This window comes from Mauremys reevesii, linkage group 2 (assembly GCF_016161935.1).
Source record: "Mauremys reevesii isolate NIE-2019 linkage group 2, ASM1616193v1, whole genome shotgun sequence".
Lineage (NCBI taxonomy): Eukaryota > Metazoa > Chordata > Testudines > Geoemydidae > Mauremys > Mauremys reevesii.
In genome coordinates this window covers 265603839-265621160 of record NC_052624.1, presented here as the reverse complement: position 1 = coordinate 265621160, position 17322 = coordinate 265603839, and the positions used below count along the sequence as shown (strand labels likewise).

General features: G+C 39.6%; 1 protein-coding gene across 1 annotated transcript in view; it reads right to left on the bottom strand.

The window, feature by feature from the left end:
- Positions 1-17322, bottom strand: part of TBC1D31 (TBC1 domain family member 31) — a 43133-nt gene that overhangs the window by 9288 nt on the left and 16523 nt on the right. Inside the window, exons 8-20 of the mRNA XM_039524343.1 lie at positions 16810-16986; positions 14802-14881; positions 14555-14701; positions 14022-14155; positions 12651-12784; positions 11771-11950; positions 10550-10782; positions 8694-8846; positions 7638-7773; positions 7131-7223; positions 2338-2478; positions 831-1025; positions 250-400 (exon numbers count right to left, since the gene is read on the bottom strand). Coding sequence (XP_039380277.1) covers positions 250-400; positions 831-1025; positions 2338-2478; positions 7131-7223; positions 7638-7773; positions 8694-8846; positions 10550-10782; positions 11771-11950; positions 12651-12784; positions 14022-14155; positions 14555-14701; positions 14802-14881; positions 16810-16986 — 1954 coding nt within the window. The remainder of the gene's footprint in view (positions 1-249; positions 401-830; positions 1026-2337; positions 2479-7130; positions 7224-7637; positions 7774-8693; positions 8847-10549; positions 10783-11770; positions 11951-12650; positions 12785-14021; positions 14156-14554; positions 14702-14801; positions 14882-16809; positions 16987-17322) is intronic.

Here is a 17322-nt window from a genome sequence, read left to right as displayed (position 1 = left end):
AACTTCCTAACTGTAAGGGTAGTTAAGCACTGGAACAAATTACCTAAGGGAGGTTGTGGGATCTCCATCATTGGAGACATTGTTTAGATAATACTTAGTCCTGCCTCAGTGCAGGGGACTGGACTAGATGACCTATCGAGGTCCCTCGAGTCCTACATTTTTATATTGATAAAAATATTTACATAGATGAGTTAGTGTAATATCCATGTCATGTACACTGTAGATGGAAGTACAATATTGTATGCTCACCAAAATAGCCATCTTCACTTTGTAGCTTTTCAGCCAGTTCTATTGCATCGTTTATTTCATCTTCTAAGAACTGCTTCCTCCGTGCGTCCAAAGCAGCAACAGCTAGCTGCTCTGCTTCCAGTTGAGCTCTTTTCTCTGTAACTTCTTCCCACTATACAACAGACACATTTCTGTACATTTTTAATAAAAGTGCAACGTGCAAAAAGCAAGCGTCACAGAAAGCCGTTTGAATGATTTAAAATTCATACCATCATTAATTAACACAAAAAATGGCTGTAAGACACTGAGTTAATATTTTCTACTTTTGAGAAGAGCTTTTGCTGACGCTTACCAGGGTCCTCTTGAGGCAGTTAAAGGGAGGCAAAAGATATTATTCTGTGTCTAGACTAGGAAAAACATTGAGTCTAGCTATACACTGTTAGTTGACCACCAAATCAGGGAAAAGGCATTAAGGTAAAAACAAATTTTGGGGGACAATTTTTTGGTAAAAACCTTTTGACTTTTCATTCTGCACCATGCCACAGCCACACGCTTTATCTGTTTCGCACGTCATCTCCCCAGAAATGCAAAGACATGCTTACCCTTTTATCCTCCTCTTCCTTCATTGCCTTCAGCAACTCTGCTTCTTTTACTCTGTTGTCATGAAGAAGTTTAGCTATCTCTTCATAATGTGCCTCACGGTCCAGATCATCACATCTTTGTTTATACAAGGCTTGGATTCTCCAGTCTGTGTCGATGCACTTCTGATCAGCTTTTGCTAAACTTTCTTCAGCCAGCTAAGAAAAAGTGATCAGCGAAATGCACTTACTTTAACTTTAGCACTCTATCCAATTACAGATAAATAACAACATTCTCCATTCAAACTTAAATTTATTTCACTGCCATTGTTAAAGATCTTTACCAACAATAGATGCCAGAGAATTATCACTGCAGTAGAGCTCCCCTTTATACCTTACAGCAAATTGTTTCTTTACAAGCCTCTCCCTTTGCTTATCTCTCACCTCTGCTATCTTCTTATTTATACATGGGGCATATTTTAAAGAAGGCTTAACTGAACCTCTAATATTTTAGGGGTGCCATTTTGCTAACATTTAAATATTTACCTGATTTGCAAGTACAATTAAATCAGACATCTAAATATTACCATTCCTACCCACAGTTAACTGCACCCACAAAATTGAAGGCAGATTAAAAATTCAGACGTATATGATTATTACTGAACAAACTATGGAGACAGTTGCTAAGCATTGGGACAGTGGATAAGCTTCAACTGTCTTTCAACTGTGCTGCTAAGAGTTCTGAGCTTGGAAACCCAAACAAGGTCGTAATGCCAAGCTGGATGCATTTGTTGAGTGCTGTAATTTGGAAGTCAATGTCTATAGCAGGGGTGGCCAACCTGAGCCTGAGAAGGAGCCAGAATTTACCAATGTACATTGCCAAAGAGCCACAGTAATACGCCAGCAGCCCCCCATCAGCTCCCACGCCCCACCACCCCACTCCCAGCGCCTTCCATCCACTGGCAGCCCCGCCGGCGCCTCCCCCTAGGGGTTGAGCAGTGAGCACCCCTGGCACATTGGAAAGTTGGCGCCTGTAGCTCCAGCCCTGGAGTTGGTGCTTATACAAGGAGCCACATATTAACTTCTGAAGAGCTGCATGTGACACCAGAGTCACTGGTTGGCCTGGTCTACAGTTAAATTGCCTGCTGATTCCCACCAAGTCTTTAGAGAGCATCACTTGTGTCCACAAAGAACCAAAACCCAGATGTTTGTGGCCTTGAGATCCAAAATTCTTGACAGAAAGATAAACTGGGAACCAGCAGTATCTACTAGAAGGGTCATGCTAATTCTCGTATGTCTTCCAGTCTCTGGGAAGACAAAGAAGGGCTTTCACTCAAGCAGTGCCTAGCAGGACTTCAATATACTCCAACTGTCTGAACAGCACTTAAAGTGGGATTCTTTGCATAAGGTCAAAATATAGTAAGTATAGTTGTCAGGAAAAATTAGAATTCCTTTTCTTTGAAAGATTTTCATGCTTGTTTGCAGGAAGAGGCATTCCTTCCAAATATACAAGTTTAATCCATTTTCTTACCACCTGTGCTTTACGGTCCTCATCCCGATCAATTTCTATCAACCTCTGAACTAGATGTTCTTCAAGATCAGCCCTTCTTCGACTGGCATCTATCTCCCCTTTTACTTCTTGTGTCACTGTCTCTTGATCTTTGACAAGTTGCTGTAAAAACAGTTGTGCATAAAAATATAATAATTAAGCTAATACTATACATTAAAGATATTTACGGCTTTTTCATATTAAAACCTTCAGTGCAGAAACGAACATGTTCAAGGATATCAAATACACCCCACCCTAATGCATTTCATAACCAACCGTAGGTATCTCCTCCTCCATACTGCTTTATCCACTCTATATTAACATATACACTGCCCCGAGTCACTACAGTGATTCTACAGTTTATGCTGACATAACTCCATTCAATGGACTTCAGTGGAATTACCCCAATGTAAAGCTGGAATACTATCGTGATGAACCAGGCCCATTGTAAATACATTGAACATCTATAGCACCTTTTATCCAAGGATCTCAAAATACTTCAAATTTGAATTAAGTTTCATAGCACCAATGCGAAATACAGAGATATCATCATATCCACTATCCCGATGGTAAACTAGGGCACAGATGATTTGCTAAAGGCCATACAAGTCAGTAGCACAGCTAGAAATCCTGACTCTTAGTATCCTTTTCTAAAATGGATCAGTTAGTTAAATAAGCACTACCCTCTTCTCCTGAAGGTCCTGATCATTATAAGATTAATTCCTTAAGCAGCTGACTTTACAGATACTGAGTATAAATAGGTTTAGACTGGTTTGTGTTGTGCAGCCACAAACACACACTGCAGCTGACTGTATATTTAATAAGTGAACCCTTAAAGACAGTTAACCCCATCGTGCTCAGCACAGATTTTGAAATTTCATATGACAAGAAGTATTTCTTATCACATACAAGTGATGTGAAGGTGCATTTGAAAATAACTGGTCAGATTTTTCAGAAGACCACTTATGTGCATGCAAGTTGGGCTTCACATGGGTTCAAGATGGGCATAGGTGGCTTTTGAAAACCTGTCTCAATCTTTGTAACTAAAATTGGCATTTCTAAAGCTACCCGCTGGCAGCAGCACTTTTCAACAGGCGGAAAGCCACTTGTCATGTGAAACTGACTTTCTATCTTTAAGCAATAAATATTTTAAAATCCAGAAGGGTCCTTTTCTGATTTTTATAGCAGGATTACAGAATAGAAACTGCTTTATGAACAGTACTAATGAAGACATTTTGAAAGAAAAACACTCCTTTTCCATAAAAATTTACCTATCCCCCGCCTTTTTTTTTAAGTAATGCTATTGACAATTTTATACACAGACTAAGGCCTGAGAGTGCAAGTGGTTCTTTAATGTATTTCCTGTGGCTTTTTGCCACACATGATATTAAAAGGACTGTGTGATTTAATTATTAACTGATCTAAATTATTAACCAATCAGGATGCTTTTACTATGGTATTAACCAACTGTAATTGATAAAATAACACTTGGTCAGTCATTCTGCTGTGAGAATTATATCTATATAATGACTAAATATTTCCCCAGTCACACTGTTTAAATATGAATATATAGTACTATAGTAAATGCAACAATGAATTCACACTACTGTGGCTCTTTTGGGTAATATTGATCACTAATTTAGCTCCTGAACCACTGAGGTCTGAGTATCACTGCATTGCTTCAGTAAACATCAGGATATTGTAGACTAACACAGGGGTTGCAAAGAGGAACAGCATTACTTTTAGACTAATTTATACTGATGGTAATTTTTTCCTCAGTAATCCTCTTCACCAAGTTACATTTGTATGTACATGAAGAAAAAAAATGGCACAAAAAAGCAGTCCCGAGGTGCCACTGACACTTTTTAATTAAAGAAAGAGGCCTTTCTCTCTCTCACCCCCCTCCCCCCAATCTGGCCAAAGCAATCAAATGGAATTTGGGAACTGCAAAGGAACAATCATTCAAAACAAGTTTCTTCCAAATATCCCACAAACAATAGATAATTTTGGTAAATTCTCTGGCTACAAGATAAATCGGGATAAGTCAGAAGCAATGAAGATCTCACTGGATCTAGTTGGAAGTGGCTCTCCTATAGGGACATTTAGGCTATGTCTACACTACGCACCTTTTAGTGACATAGCTGTGCTGCTACAGCCATGCCGCTAAAAGGTGCACAGTATAGCCGCCCGCTGATTGTCAGCAGGAGAGAGCTCTGCCGCCGACAAAAAACTTCCACCCCAATGAGCAGCGTCAGCTTTGTTGGCAGGAGAGCATTTCAGCTGACAAAGCATTGTTTACACTGGCACTTTTTGTTGGTAAAACTTTTGTCGTTCAGGGTGTGTGTGTGTGTGTTTTCACTCCTCTGAACGACAACAGTTTTTCTGACGAAAGTCCAGTGTACGGAAAGCTTTAGATGGCAACAGACAAACCTCAGATATCTTGGTACCTGTTCCTTAAGGAAATTAAAAGCATGGTCAAGGTTAATCTAGCCCCATTTATCATGCAGTTTAAATAGATGGCAGGCACTCTCTCTCTCTCTCACTTTCGGGAAAAATAAACAATCAAAATGAATGCTCTTCCCAAGATCATTTTTATTCTGAATTCCATATTCCTCCCTTTTATTTTAACAAAATCAACACCATGGTCAGGTCCCTCTTGTGGGACGTTGGTACCAAACCCAGAATCTCCTACATAGATTACAGCTCCCTGTCAAGTCAGGAGGTTTTAGATTTCCTAGCTTTTAACTTTACCAGACAACAATTTTAGCCAAGCAGCATAGTGGCTCATTCCCTCATGGTGTAGAGCCCTGGGCTGTCTCTGGCTGGAAGTAGAATTTGTTGCTCCTTTACCCCTTTCCAATGCACTGCACTCAGATTACTACCAATTCCCTAAAGAGCATTTACCAAACTATTGTGGCAGCCAAAAATAATTGGCATATTATGTCCACTAAATTTAAAAGTCACCCCCTTCTACATATTAGGGCCTCTATCTGGGGTAACGCGAAACTCTGTATCGCACGCAACCCCATCATTTGGCCAGATTGGATTAGGAAAGGGATTCTGACCACCAGTCAATTTAATGTAAATGATACCTTCCTCCCTTTTACATCATCAGAAGAAAGGTTCAAGCTAGAGATTAAGAAGGAATGGCAATATATGCAACTTAAACATGCCATCTCTGATCTGTTTGGTCCTGATCCCTGCGCCACCCATGACCCTCCTGAACTGCTTTCATTTCTCCAGATATTATCCAGATTGCCAAGACCTATGGCAACATCATGTGCACACTTGGCCTGCAAATTTGAATTAAACACAGATTCCCTAAAAAAGAGATGGGAGAAGGAACTAGGCCAATTATTCTCTCCTAACCAATGAAAACAAATTTTAGTCAGTGCTCTGAACTGTTCCTTGGACCTCCACTTAAGATTAATCCAGCAGAAAAATCACATGGAAGATGCATTGGACCCCACTCCAACTACTGAAAACAGGTAGCAATAAGTGAAAAAAATGCACACTTAACCCATATGCTCTAAAAATGCTCCTATACCTGTATGTTTTGGGAAGAACTTAATTGCAGTTAATTTTTTCCTATCAAATAAAATTGTATTACAAACTAAACCTAATGTATGTTGATTGGAAGCTGAATACATCTGAAAAAAACTTACAATTACCTAAAGATTAGTACTACAAAAATGGAAATCCAAAAAACGACCAGTATTTGAAGACTGGAGCATAGACATCGTAAACTTGGCCACCAAGGAAAGAATTGTATACGGTAACAAATATCTAAGAGAAATTTTCAGAAACATGAGATGTTTTCCTGGAAGTATCTGAATGATCTGGTTAAATGCATGAGGCCCACCACTTGCCTCTCCTTCCTCTATATCCACTTCCTTCCCTTCCAGTCTCTATAGTCCTCCTCTGAACTTTGCTTCTATTCTTTATCTTATTTCAATACTTTAACAGTTAAAGGTGGGTTGGATAGAGGGCAGGAGAGTCCGGGGGTGGTGGTCAGGGGGGGGGGGGGGGTGGGGGCGGGGGGGGGGACGGGCGGGGGGGGGGGGAGGGGGGGGGGGAGGGGGGGGGGGGGGGGGGGGGGGGGGGGGAGGGGGGGGGGGGGGTGGGGGGTGGGGGGGTGGGGGGGGGGGGTGTGGGGGGGGGTGGGGGGGGGTGGTGGGGGGGGGGGGTGGGGGGGGGGGGGTGGGGGGGGGGGGGGGGGGGGGGGGGGGGGGGGGGGGGGGGGGGGGGGGGGGGTGGGGGGGGGGGGGGGGGGGGGGGGGGGGGGGGGGGGGGGGGGGGGGGGGGGGGGGGGGGGGGGGGGGGGGGGGGGGGGGTGGGGGGGGGGGGGGGGGGGGGGTGGGGGTGGTGGGTGGGTGGGGGGGGGGGGGGGAAGGGAGTCAGGGGGGGCGGGCGGCCGGGGGGGGGGGGGGTGGGGGGTAGGAGGGGTGTGGGGCCCCCCTGGGGGCCCCACCCCCCCCCCTCCTCCCGACCCTTCCCTCCCCGAAAGCGGCCCTCCCTGAGGCCTGCTTTAACTAGTTGGATTTTTATAAACAAATGTTGTTTGTTTGTAAGTTATGTAATACAAATACTTCATTTATATTTTAAGCATTCATATCATCTATAATTCAGTATTTCAAGTATAGCTAAGATTAGGTAGCAAATGGTTAATATATTTGCGATGTATAATTTGTTTTTTCTGTATACATATTTTAAAAATTTAACAAAAAATATATAGAAATAACCCAAGAGACTGTATGTAGTTCATTGCCATGTACCTGTTCAAAAAGCTGTCTTTGGGATTCAAGTTCCATTTGCCGCACTTCTACATCTTGAACAGTAGCAGCTGTTTCTCGCTCTCTCATGGACACCTAAAGGAAAGAAATATCCACATAAAAACCCCAAAATGATAAAGTTGTTTTTTCTTTACCACCATCTTTCTTTTCCTTTCCCTGCACACACATACATTTTAAAATACTCCAGTTAGTAGGTTTAGAACCTTAGGCAGCTCACTTCGTTTTTCAGCAATGCCAATATTTGGATCAATCTGGCTTTTCTCAGGAAATTTTGCTAATTTAAATATACTGTGTGGACAGCAGCAGGTGCTAAATTAAACTATATAAATATAAATGAATCAGACAACTGCCCAATTTTGGCTAAATACATCTTGTTTCACAAAACATGCTACAATTGGTTTCATTAGCTATCATAAGTTATGAATTTTTTCTTATTTACTTCTCTTAATAAACATTGGAGGAAATATTGCTTAGATGAGGAAAACAAACCTTTCTTGCAATTTCATCATCCAGACGTTTTAGCTCCATTTGACGCTGATCCTGCTGATGTTTCAGGAAACGCCTTCTTGCAGCATCCAACAGCTGCAGCTCCTTTACTTTCAACTCTCTTTTCACAGCTGTTAGTCTTCAAAACAAAAATGAAATAGGAACAAATAAACCTCTACTGGTGGAAGGCTGACACTGAAGCGTGTGATGTTCCATAATAGTTAACCGTTACCTGTCATGAACTACTCTCTTTAACTGCTAATGCTCTTGACATAATAGTTTTGTTTTGGAAATTAAAACTGCACTGTTATAAGACAAATTTAAATCCAAAGAGTGGCACTCTCTCCCCATTTCCCACAAAAGTCCCATCAATTCTACGCTACTGGTGTGAATGAAAAAAAAAAAAGGCACTTTAGTTTGTTGAGAGAAAGTCACAATAATATTACACCACCTCCTGACCAGAATTGTACTCCTCATTCATTAGTAGATAAGAAAAGTCACTTAATCCCTTTAGTCCGCAACTCTCAATAAAAAAACAAACAAACCCGCCAATAAAAAAACCGCCAATAGAAATCTGAGAATATGCACCCTCATTAATATAAATAACTTCTATATCAGTAGCAGCTAAAGGCAACAACTGAAATTGAAGCTCCACTGCACAAACACATAGTGAAAGATAGTCTAAAGAGGCAGGTACGTAAGCTATTTGGGAAGAGAAAAAGTGAGACTGGAGACATATGTGGCTTGCCCATGGTCACACAGCAGGTCAATGGCAGAGCCAGGAACAGAATCCTGATTGCCTGATTCCCAGACCAATGCCCTACCCACTAGACCGCACTGCTTCTGCATATTACAATTTGAACAAAATGGTGGCCATCTAGGGTGACCAGATAGTAAGTGTAAAAAATTGGGATGGGGGTGGGGGTAATAGGTGCCCATATAAGAAAAAGCCCCCAAAATCAGGACATCTGGTCACCCTATGGGCCATCTCTGTCCCTACTTGTGATAAAATATTTAATAGCAGGGTGCTGTAGCCATGGTTCATACTGCTACTAATACCTCTGTCTTTGATCTGCCAGTTTTTCCTCTTCTTGCAGCAAAATTTTTCTCCTCTGTTCTTCAGCCTCACGAAGCAGTTCTTGCTTCCGATACCAGGCCTCATCTTCTACTTTTCGCTGTACTGCTTTAGCTTCTATTTCGTGAACTAATTGTCTGCATAAAATTTTTTTATATATTACCATAGAAACCAAAATAGATTTCAAGAAATTATTCAGGCAGTAAAAACTGCTGGTCATATATTGGAAAAGTATTAAGATTATTATAAAATCTATGTCTGTGCTCAAATTGCCCAGTGATGAAGTAGTTTGGATCATGTCTTCTAAAGTAAATTGTCTATAGCGCAAAAAAAGATCTATAATAGAAAATGAGAATTATGACAAGAGGATGAAGCTGATTGGCTTATATAGCTTCCAGCTGCATAGATGGTAAAAGGAATAGTACTCTTCAAGTGCCATAATAGATACTATCACTTCTCAGGCTGTTGAAGACATTTAGCTACTCAAGCAACATTTTGCAGCTGCCTTCCATTTGCAAGAGAATTTCAGATTAATTTAACTATAAAATGGCTTATCTGCTAAAATCAAAATTTTCAAACCTGGGTGACTGAAGTCAGGCTCTAAAAGCCTTATTTAGATGCCTAAGTGAAACTTACCTAATTTTCAGAGGTGCTGAAAATCCACAGTTCCTGCTGACTTCAATGGAGAGCAGAAAATTCTCAGCATCTCTGGAAGTCAGATCACTTTTACTTTGCCATCTTAAAGTGGATTTAGGTGCCTGACTTTAGCACACAACTTTGAAAATTTTGACCTAGGTGTTTTCAGAGAACTAACAAACAGGTTGATTTTAAGCTTAACATTACTTCAGCAATTAATGCTGGCTAATCCATTTAACTAATAAATCCAACAGGCCAAGCAGAGCCATCAAAAGGTAAGGTGTAAATCTACTTTTTTTTCTATTTCTCTAACCATTCTGTCCTTTCCCAAGCACATACATTTCCCTTTTTCTAGTCTTCATTAGGGTTGTCAGGTGTCCAGTTTTCTACCGGAACACCCAGTCAAAAAGGAAGCCTGGCAGCTCCGGTCAGCACTGCTGACTGGGCTGTTAAAAGTTCAGTTGGCATGGGGCTGGCAGGCTCCATGCCCAGCTCTGCGTGGCTCCCTGGAACTGGCCGGCATGTCTCCCCAGCTCCTAGGCAGCCACGGGGCCTCTGCGTGTTGCTCCTGCTCTGGGAACCGTGGCCAATGGGAGCTCTGGAGGGCGGGGGCAGCATGCAGAGCTGCCTGGCCACGCCTCCACCAAGGAGCCAGAGGGACATGCCAGCTACTTCCTGGGAGCTGCCTGAGGTGCCACCTGGAGCCCATACCCCTCAACCCATGCCCCAGCCCTGAACACTAGCCCGCACCCAAACTCCCTCCCAGAGTCCACACCCCCTCCCACAGCCCAACCCCATGCCCCAGCCCTGAGCCCCCTCCTGGACTCCGAACTTCTCATCCCCAGCCCAACCCCAGAGCCCACCCCCACCAGCTGGAGCCTTCACCCCCCATGCAACTCCTCATTTCTGGCCCCACCCCAGAGCCCTTACCCCATCCCGCATCCCAACCCCCTGCCCCAGCCCTGTGAAAATGAGTGAGGGTGGGAGAGAGCAAGCGATGGAGGGAAGAGGGATGAAGTCAGCGAGGGACGGGGGCTCGGAGAAGGGGGAGGGTAGGGGTGGGGACTTGGGGTAGAGGAAGGGTGTTCAGTTTTGTGCAATTAGAAAGTTGGCAACCCTAGCATCACTCTAGTTTCCAGTAAATCCAATAGATATCTACTCCCTCTCCCAATTTTAAGGTTTCCTTCTATTTTCCCATGAATACCTTTCTCGTAAGTATTCTATTTCATCCTGTCTGATCCTCTCTCGCTCCTGAGTCTGATAATCCACAATAAACTTGGGGTATTTATTAAATACTGGGTACTGGCCCTTTGTAAGTGGTACGAAGTCATCAAGCATACGTTGTGGATGGATGTCTGATGGGGTAGCTTCCATAAGATGATAGGCTTCTTTAATCACAACATTAATATCCAGATTGTTCCGATGATGGAAGAAATACTGTAAGAAAAAGGTTTCATTTTAAATCCTACAAAAAGTTGAACAAGTCACTATACTTTCCCAATAGGTATGTAAACGTATTAGTTAATTCTGTATGCTAAAAGCTGATTAAAAGAAAATGTTGTCATCCTGGCACCACTAGTTAATATAATACATCAATAAACAATGGCTCAATTGGCTTAACCCAAACCACTAAATCCTGAAAGAACTACCTCTGCTTCACTCCCTTTACTCCAAATGCTAGGAATGTTAGTCTGCCCTCTCTCCCGTATGTATATATCTTTTTGCCATACTCAGTGAGAGAAGGATAAGAAGTGCTTTCAACTCTGCTCATGAGTTATGGCCTCAATTCTGCAATACACATGAGAATAATTTTACCCATATGAGTAATCAATCACTCACATGTGCGTCTGCAAAATTAGGCCCTAATATTTGCAAATGGAGATTTTTGCATATAAAGAATGCTTTTCTTCCCCCAATGCTCTCCATAACTTCAGAGGTACAATAAAATATTTTCATTTTAGTTGAGAAGAAGTCAACCAAGACTGCCTCACTGTGCTTGCATTTTAGAAGGCAAAATAATGAAGCATCAAAATCCCAGAACCACTTTATATTGTCCTAACATACAGATGTCAATCCTGTGTCCAGAAAGAGAACCAGAAAACAAAGAATAGTTTAATGCGTAATGAATTTTCCTTATTTAAAAAACATTTTCCTAGGCAACAAAAGAATTTCTGCAAGGTCTTAAGTTTCTTTATACTCCTCTTTGTCCATACAACCAAGTGCAGTAAATTGATTCATATTTTATTCATTCCACAGTGAATATATCAGATACTAGAGGACACTGCTCAAACTGGCACAGTATAACTAACATTCAATTGTAACTTTTCTTTTTAAGCTCTCTAAAAATAAATATTATACATTATACTTTTCTGAACCTACCTAATATAGGTAGGCAAGGCTCTAACTTACATAGTAAGATGTTTACCTCAAAGTCCTCTGTTTGATTACAGTGAAGCAAAGGAGCTCTGGAACATATGATATAGGCAGCAACCATCATGAGAAAGTATGAAGGATGGTTGGAAAAGATATTATCAAACACTTTCAGCCATTCTTCTCTTGTTAGAACCTCAGAGAACAATGTTTCTAGAAGAGGCCAGGCATATAGCTAAATTAATTGGGAAAATTAATAAAATAATCCATTAGTAGAGCTTCTCAGTTCCCATCACAGAAATATTACAAAGGAAGACAAATCTGAATGTGTAGGGGGACCTTTCCTATCTGATGTTGAGATTTTATCTATTTGTAAATACACAGCACATTGGAACTATACCAAAACATACAAAGATAAGGTCCCCACCATATGCAACTGATGAACTAGATGTGGTTACATAAATACATTTCTTAGCTCTCTCATTCTTACTTTCTTCTCTTTCATTTACTTTCTTAGTGACTAGATCATTAGTAATATATAAATTAACTGTATATTTTAGCTTAATTAAATATTTGTTTTATGTTACTATATCTGTTTACAGAATTCAGTCACCACAATTGTGTTTATTTTAAAAACCAAGATAAAATTATATAAAACATGGATTTATAATTTTCCCTGATAGATTTCTGAATCTATATGATTGCAAGAAAGGACAACTTTAAGTCCTACTAAAGCATGTGTAAGGAGACACATGATGTAATGCAACAGGATAAGCTGCAGGCAAATGATCATATGTTCTTTATACTCTATAAGTACACATTTTACTCTGAATTCATTTAATGAGCAAATAAAGGTATAAACTAAAATGAGGCATTTGAACGCTGCCATTTACGAACAGTTATATATAAACTATGAAGCTACATTGGAGTTTTACCTGTGAAGTCACACTGTAGTTTATTAAATGTTGAAGCAATTCCTTGTCATGATGTGCCAAGATATTTTCCACCATACTAAGGACATTGACTGGAGGATTAGGAAAATACTCAAACCAGTGTTGACACCAATTAACTACAAAAGGAATAAAACAAACCACTTGTAGCTTAATCCCTCTGACACTGAAGGATGGCACACTACTGAAATCATCTTACTTTTCAAATGATGTTCTTTCCACTTTGATTCATATACTTACATTACAGTATTTACAAATTCAATGTTCTATAATCTGCAGACCCACTAAACAGAGGTTTTGTTTTATAATATCTCAACTACACATATATCTGTTATTCAATGTATATATTTACTTCTTCACACAACGCATGGTCAACCTATGGAACTCGCTGCCATGGAATGTTGTGAAGGCCAAAAGTATAACATGGTTCCAAAAAGAATTAGATAATTTCATGGAGGACAGGTCAATCAATGGCTATTAGCCAAGATGGTCAGGAATGCAACCTCATGCCCAGGTGTTCCTAAAGCTCCAACTGACAGAAGTTGGGACTGGATGACAGGGGATGGATCACTCAAAACTGCATGTTCTGTTCATTCCCTCTGCAGCATCTGGCACTAACCACTGTCAGAATAAAGGATACTGGGGCAGATGGACCATTGGTCTGACTCAGTATGGTCATTCTTATATTCTTAATTCAAAGATGTTCTTTTATGGCTGGGTCACTGAGCATCAAAATATTTTTAACCTGTTAGGACCAAATCTGGATACTTATTTTGCAACCAAACTATGTATTTTGCAAAATGGGTTTTTATGAACGGTTACTCTATGTTATGTGTGCACTTTGCAGCAGCTGCAATGACTAATTTCAGTGCAAGATACTTTAAATTTACTATTTTTCTTCAGAAGCCAAGCTACTAAATGCTAGCTGTCCTAATCAAGTGATAACTCCAGCTTAGTACAATAAATATTTTAAACTGAGACAGAGGTATTTCTTTTGACTACTGTCACACCAGGTCTCAAGCCAGAATTTAAAGGATTAACATGACAACAAAATTGTATTGGACAAGTGTTCTTTTACTGATTAGACTTAAAAGATACTGATAAGATAAATTGATAAAGATGCCTATTAAAAGTCAATATAAGGAAGTTAAATTGTGTTTGTAAGCTATGATTTATTTATTTTTTGCAACAGCTGCATTTTATCATACTTCCTGGTGGATGCCTTTTATACATTTTAAAACAGTAAATGAACTCCTCAGTGACCTATAAGAGAATTCATGCACATCACTTTGTTTCAAGCAAGGCAAATTTGGGGAAACTAAATAAGTTACGTGTGAGATAAAAATCCTTGCTTACCTATTACAGTAGCAACAACTTCAAAGCAGATCAGCTGGTTGTTCTGAAATAATTTTACAAATGGGAATGCTAGTAGAGGAATGTATGGTGTCTCACCAAAGATAGCAGACCAATGAGCTAAAGCAGATAAGGTCCTGTATACGAAGACAAACAAGTACTTAGAAAATATCTGTACAGAGGAAGAGAATCATGCTTGGTTATCACAGCACAAAATGTTATAAGGCATCTGAAATTTATGATGTTAAACAGCACTGAAGTATAGCAAGAAACACTGTGGCATTCTATGAACAACTAGGTCAGAAGAGTAGGGAACAACTAACTCTCTCATAGAGGTAACAGGAAATATTTCATAAACTGAAAGCATGTATAGTCATAAAACATATCAACCAGAAAACTGCTAAATAAGAACGACTTTGGTGTAATAAGAAGGTACTACTTTATGTGGGGCTTAATTTTTGCAAAATAAACCAAGCTTCCCCAGATATGGTCCCAGTCAGATGATTTAACATCAATGAACATTCACATAAATTTACCTTTGTAAGACTCTCAACAGTTTCCTACTTTTCATGGGGTATTCGTCCTTTAGGTGCACAAATGCAGAATGGATACCTTTATCTATTAGGCTACTAAATGCTAAGTGGTTTTCAGGAAGTTGTAGTAAGGCACGCCAAACAAACATCCTGCAAGTAAAACGTAGATTTAGCAAAGAAAATTCCCTGTGATAGATCAGTACAGCAAAAGAGATTTTAAATTTGCATGCATGTGCATACCCACACCCACCTGTATTTTGCTGGATATTCTCCAAATCCTTTCAGTAAGGCTTGTAGACGTTTCTTGTTTAATCCATCTGGCAACTCATTCTACAAAATAGGAAACAAATAGTAATTTGAAATAGTGTTTTTGTCCCCATAATCTCTATTTCTGATTCACAGAGTTAGTGGACATGGTTGGTAGGGGGCATGTGGTTTTGTTTTTTAAATGTGTATTTACAATGGTCAGAACCCAGGACTGGGTGTCAGGACCCTGACTTCTAATTCCATCTCTGCCACTGATTCACCATGTGGCTTTTGGCAAGTAATGTGTTTATTTAGATTTGTTGAGTAACTGCCCTATACCAAACTTTAGGCACTATGACAAAGTTAATATAAACAACAATTCGCAACATACCTAATGAAAATGGATCCTCCCTACATAAGTTTGACCTCTTTGTATATCAGTAAAGCCATCTGGTGAACAGTCACCTACCCAAGGGAAAGAGGGGGCTGTGAAGCTTACTTGTTTAAGTGGTTTGAGATCTTCAGATCAAAGGTGCCAGGAAACGTGAAGTACTATTACTTGAAAGCATTACTTAAAAAATACTGAATCAATTTCTGTTAATCTTGACCTTTTTTTAAATTTATTTATTTATTTAAGTTTCCCAAATATAGGTTTCTAGCTTCAGCGGTTTGTATATCTGAGTGTAAAATCTCTAGTCAGACCATAAGGAGAAGTATTTACAATCAAGTTCATTTTTAAAATGATAGAACCTACTCTGCTAAGACTTTAAAAAAAATCACTTTGGGTTGAGAAAAAGCATAGAAAATTTTAGTACAAAATCATGTTTTGAGAAAATTATAAGCAAATGAAAGAGGGAGGCTATAATCATAGGACTGAAAAGGTCATCTAATCCGGTCCCCTGAAGTCCCCTAATGGAAATCGGAATTCAACCTTAAGTACATCAGCCACTAGTAACACCTACTATAGCAAGAATTTTATTTATAGTAGTACCTGCCATAGTATTCTAGGCATTTTGCAACAAAATACAAATTAAATGGTTGATTCAATACCTAGAGAACTCAATGGAAAGACTCCCAGTGATTTCAGTGGGAGTTGGATCAGACCCTAAATCAGTGGTTCTCAACCAGGGATACATCTACCCCTGGGAGGTCCGCAGAAGTCTTCCAGGGGGTACATCAACTCATGTAGATATTCGCCTAGTTTTACAACAGGCAACATAAAAAGCACTAGCAAAGTCAGTTTAAACTAGAATTTCATACAATGATTTGTGTATACTGCTCTATATACTAAAATGTAAGTCCAATATTTATATTCCAATTGATTTATTTTATAATTATATGGTAAAAATTAGAACGTAAGCAATTTGTCAGTAATAGTGTGCTGTGACACTTCTGTATTTTTATGTCTGATTTTCTAAACAAGTAGTTTTTAAGTGAGGTGAAACTTTGGGGTACGCAAGACAAATCAGACTCCTGAAAGGGGTCCAGTAGTCTGGAAAGATTGAGAGCCACTGCCCTAAATGACTAAAAATATATATGATTAATTTACCAGTAAAGTCAGGATATAACCATAAGTTTTAAGTTTACATATAAATAAAAAAATCAGCAATGAATGCCTTTTGCTGTAATTAATATTATTGTAAAGGAGAATATACATGTGATTTAAGATAAGAATTGAGGAGAATCACAAAGGTAGTTGGAGAAGAAAATAAACAGTGGTATCAGAGAGTAACAATCATAAACTATATAGATAGCAATAAACGGAGTGAAAGCCTTGGGAAACAGTTTAAAAGTAAAGTTAAATTAGAATAACAAAGTTCTACAACAAATATATGTAAGGAAGGTAAAAGATGCAAACAGTGCATTGGTCAGATTAAAGATTTAGCAAACGTTTGGATGTAGAAAAGTAAATTGTTGGGGAAATAGTCAATGGAGAGTTGTTTTGGCAATGAAAATCAAATGCTACAGATTAGAGAAGAGAAACATTTACAGTATTTACAATTTGCTCTTACCTCTTTATTTTCAAGTGATGTGTTCACTTGTGGTTTTAGCACTCTGGTTTGAGTTTTACTTCCTCTCGATTTCCAAGGCCTCTCTGACCTTCCTGATGTCACTCTCATTGTAAGTTTACTTGCTCCCAGCTTGTCTTTGGACAAATCTTCAACTACTTTAACCAAGGGTGGTGGTGGCTAGCATCAAATAAGAATGATACAGTTAACATCTTATGACACTGTAATAAAGAACATTTTACAATACCCACCTTTATAATGAGCACACTTTAGATTATACAGTGTTCTTTAACTTGATGACCAATGTTGAAAGATGTTTGTGTTATAAAACATGACTTAAGGAGACCCACAGTGTAAACCAAAACCCAAACAGATATGACAAGTGAATGAAAGTTAAACACACTTAACAAGGTATGTTACAAGCAAATTTATGTAGGTTCTATCTTAACTGTGATTTTCAAATGTTGACTCAACCAGAAACAATGTATCTTCTGAATTAGATGTACAAGGATGCAC